Source organism: Lipotes vexillifer, unplaced genomic scaffold (assembly GCF_000442215.2).
Source record: "Lipotes vexillifer unplaced genomic scaffold, Lipotes_vexillifer_v1.1 scaffold858, whole genome shotgun sequence".
NCBI lineage: Eukaryota > Metazoa > Chordata > Mammalia > Artiodactyla > Lipotidae > Lipotes > Lipotes vexillifer.
The window spans coordinates 230960-234343 of NW_006788467.1; the positions used below are offsets into that span (position 1 = coordinate 230960).

Sequence of the window (3384 nt, forward strand, 5' to 3'; positions counted from 1 at the left end):
TTTTTTTTTTGTGGTACGCGGGCCTCTCACTGTTGTGGCCTTTCCTGTTGTGGAGCACAGGCTCCGGACGCGCAGGCTCAGCGGCCACGGCTCACGGGCCTAGCCACTCTGCAGCATGTGGGATCTTCCCGGACCCGGGCATGAACCCGTGTCCTCTGCATCGGCAGGCGGACTCTCATCCACTGCGCCACCAGGGAAGCCCTGAAGCTACTCTTGCTAAGGGACACCAGTGAATTCCAAAGTTCACCAAGTACAGTGATTATGTCAGTTGTTTTGTCTTTAGCTCTCTTCTCAGCTCACTTTGTATGCACCTCTCTTAATAATCCTGTCCACTCCAATAAGTCCAAAATCTATACCCTCTGTTCCAAGGTTTCCTAAACTTCAGGCCCAGATATCCAAATCCCCACGAAATATCTGAATCTGAATGTCCACATCCACACCCATTATTCATTCACTCATGTATTTGTCTCATTCAACTCAAAAAACGAATGAATACCTGTTGAGGAGTCCCCATGTAGCAAGTACTGTTACATGCTCCAGGGACTCACAATGTCACAAGCTGAGATTGTTCCTCCCTGCTACCTCATATCTACTGATTCTTCTGAATTCCTTGTCTTTGTGAATAGAATCACCGTTTATCTAATCATGGAGCCAAAACTAGACTCCCACTTCTTGCTCACGTTTCACAAACCAAATCCATTTATTTTATTTTCTAGGTGTTTCTTGTAACCATCCCTTTCTTCCCATCCCACTGCCATTTCCTCCTTTCAAAAATAAGTTTCTTAGCATCACAGGCAGTCACTCGTGATCCAGCCCCCGCCAGCCTCTTGAGCTTCTGCTGTTGTGGTACAACATAGTTTTTGACTTTTGCCCTGGCCAGACTCTACGACCCCTGCAGCAGACTGTGTTCCAAAACTCAGCTATGATTTTACACGTTCCCATTCCCTAGGATGCCCTCCCCACTGTTCTATCTGGCAAACCCTTGCACATCCTACAAGTCACACTAAGAGTCAAGTTGTCAATGGAGCCTTCCCTGAGGACCCCAGACAGATTTCTTTTCACTCCTCTTGTACGCTGGACATACTTCCGTTATAGCGCTTTCCAGGTCATGTCATTATTGTTGCTGTTTATTTTCATGTCTTTGTTTTGTGTTCTCTTTGACTGCAAGACCATGTTCAAATCTCCATTCCTACACCTAGCATAGTGCATGGCATATAGTGAATCTTCATCAGCACCTGTTGAATGAGTGAATAAAGGACAACAGTGGTATTTCCTTGGTTTGTAAAACCTGTTTTCAGTGTGAATTAGCCAAGAGATAAGACAGTCTGTACTTAGACCAGCACACATATTCCTAGCAGAAACTTGATAAGTTTTAGGCCTTCTGACCTTATCAGGATGGAGTGTTTTGTACAAAAGCTGGATCTCTACACTTTTTTGGATCAGGATATCTTTTGCTTATTTTGGCGCTTCTTAACTATCTCAGCTTCAGAAAGAAAGAAAAGGTCAATTTGAGGTCAGATCGCTTTATTTTTAAATTTTTATTTAATTTATTTATTTTGGCTGTGTTTGGTCTTCGTTGCTGCACACAGGCATTCTCTATTTGCGGCAAGCGGGTGCTACTCTTTGTCGCAGGGCGCGGCCTTCTCATTGCGGTGGCTTGTTGCGGAGCATGGGCTCTAGGCACGCGGGTAGTTGTGGCTCACGGACTCTAGAGCACAGGCTCAGTAGTTGTGGCACATGGGCTTAGTTGCTCGGCGACATGTGGGATCTTCCTGGACGAGGGGTCAAACCCGTGTCCCCTGCATGGGCAGGCAGATTCTTAACCACTGCGCCACCAGGGAAGTCCAAGGTCAGATCACTTTAAATGGATATATATTTAGTCTAAGTTGTTTAGATCTCCTAAACATAGAGTTCTTAATCAAACCTAAGAAAAAATAAAGGAAGAAGTCTCATTTAAAAACTAAAGCATAGGGCTTCCCTGGTGGCGCAGTGGTTGAGAGTCCGCCTGCCGATGCAGGGGAAACGGGTTCGTGCCCCGGTCCGGGAGGATCCCACGCACCGCGGAGCTGCTGGGCCCGTGAGCCGTGGCCGCTGGGCCTGCGCGTCTGGAGCCTGTGCTCCGCAGCGGGAGAGGCCACAACAGTAAAAAAACGAAAGCATAAATAGACGTTTGAATATGTCATTAGATATGCTGCTTTGGCTTTTTGATTATTTGCTTATCTATTTTCCAGATTTGTTTGTGAGGGAACAGTGGAAGAGAAGATCTTGCAGCTCCAAGAAAAAAAGAAAGATTTGGCCAAACAGATTCTATCAGGAACTGGAGAAGTTGTCACCAAGCTCACCTTGGCCGATCTCAAAGTCCTTTTTGGCATCTAACTTCCTGTTTATGGAGCTCAGAATAGTGCCATTGTTGGTTTGTATTAGGATCTGGGGAGAATGACCTAACCCTGGTCCTTTGAGCTCTCGTTGGCATTCAGTTTCACCTTCAAGCCCTCCTCAAAGTGAGGATCAGTTACCATGTTAACCACTTGGTTAACCAGTCATGTTAATCAATCAATGTATTTAATGTGTGACATAGAAACCAATAAATTACTTCAGATAAGAGAAAATGCTTTAGAGTTAGAGAATTTGGAAAACAGCCCTGGGAGAGTTGTACCTAAGCTTCAGTAAAAGCTCAAAAAGCCCTCTGTTGCTTTTCTCTTCTCAGCTGGTGGGGACCCAACGTTACTGCCTTTTCTAACACAGGCTCCATCCCATCTCTTCATCTCCTGCCAACGAGGCTGCTCATATAACCATCTCTTTATGGGCTGAGCAGAAGCAGGTCTCTGCGTAATATGTAGATGGTTAGTATTTGTATCATCGTATTATTTAGAATTTGGTATCATATCATTTAGTGTTATTTTATATTGCTATCATATCATGTAGTATTTGTGTCATAAAAATTAATTTTTGTATCATTTTTCTAGTATTTGTATTTTTACAAATTTACAGTATTTGTAGCACTTAATATCATTGTTTCATTTAGTATTATTGTGTCATTTAGTACTTGTATTATCATTGGCATAATCCAATAAACATTTGTTTGACAGTGTAGCAGAGATAATGCTTTGTGTTCACTAACCCCCATTTCCTTTTCCTCCTGGCCACCAGAGACTCCATTTCCTAGTCTTCACTGCAGTTACATGGGTCCATATTACTGAGTTCTATGTCAGTGGAATATGGAGAGAAGTGATGCAAGTCATTTCTTAGCTGCCTTTCTAAAACCTTGCAAGTGATTCTTTGTGCTGTTTCTTCTCTTGTTGGCCCACGGAATACAAAGGAACTGGTGGATGACTACAGGGCCCTAGAGACTTGTGAAGCCACTAGGTCAGAGATTCTTAACCT

The 3384-nt window shown here is 43.8% G+C and overlaps 1 protein-coding gene across 1 annotated transcript in view; it reads left to right on the top strand.

The window, feature by feature from the left end:
• The window catches only part of TTF2 (transcription termination factor 2), a 42288-nt gene extending 39832 nt beyond the window's left edge, over positions 1-2456 (top strand). The window contains exon 23 of the mRNA XM_007461620.1: positions 2232-2456. Within this exon, the coding sequence (XP_007461682.1) occupies positions 2232-2376 (145 nt within the window). The 3' untranslated portion in view covers positions 2377-2456. The remainder of the gene's footprint in view (positions 1-2231) is intronic.
• The last annotated feature ends 928 nt before the right edge of the window (positions 2457-3384 follow it).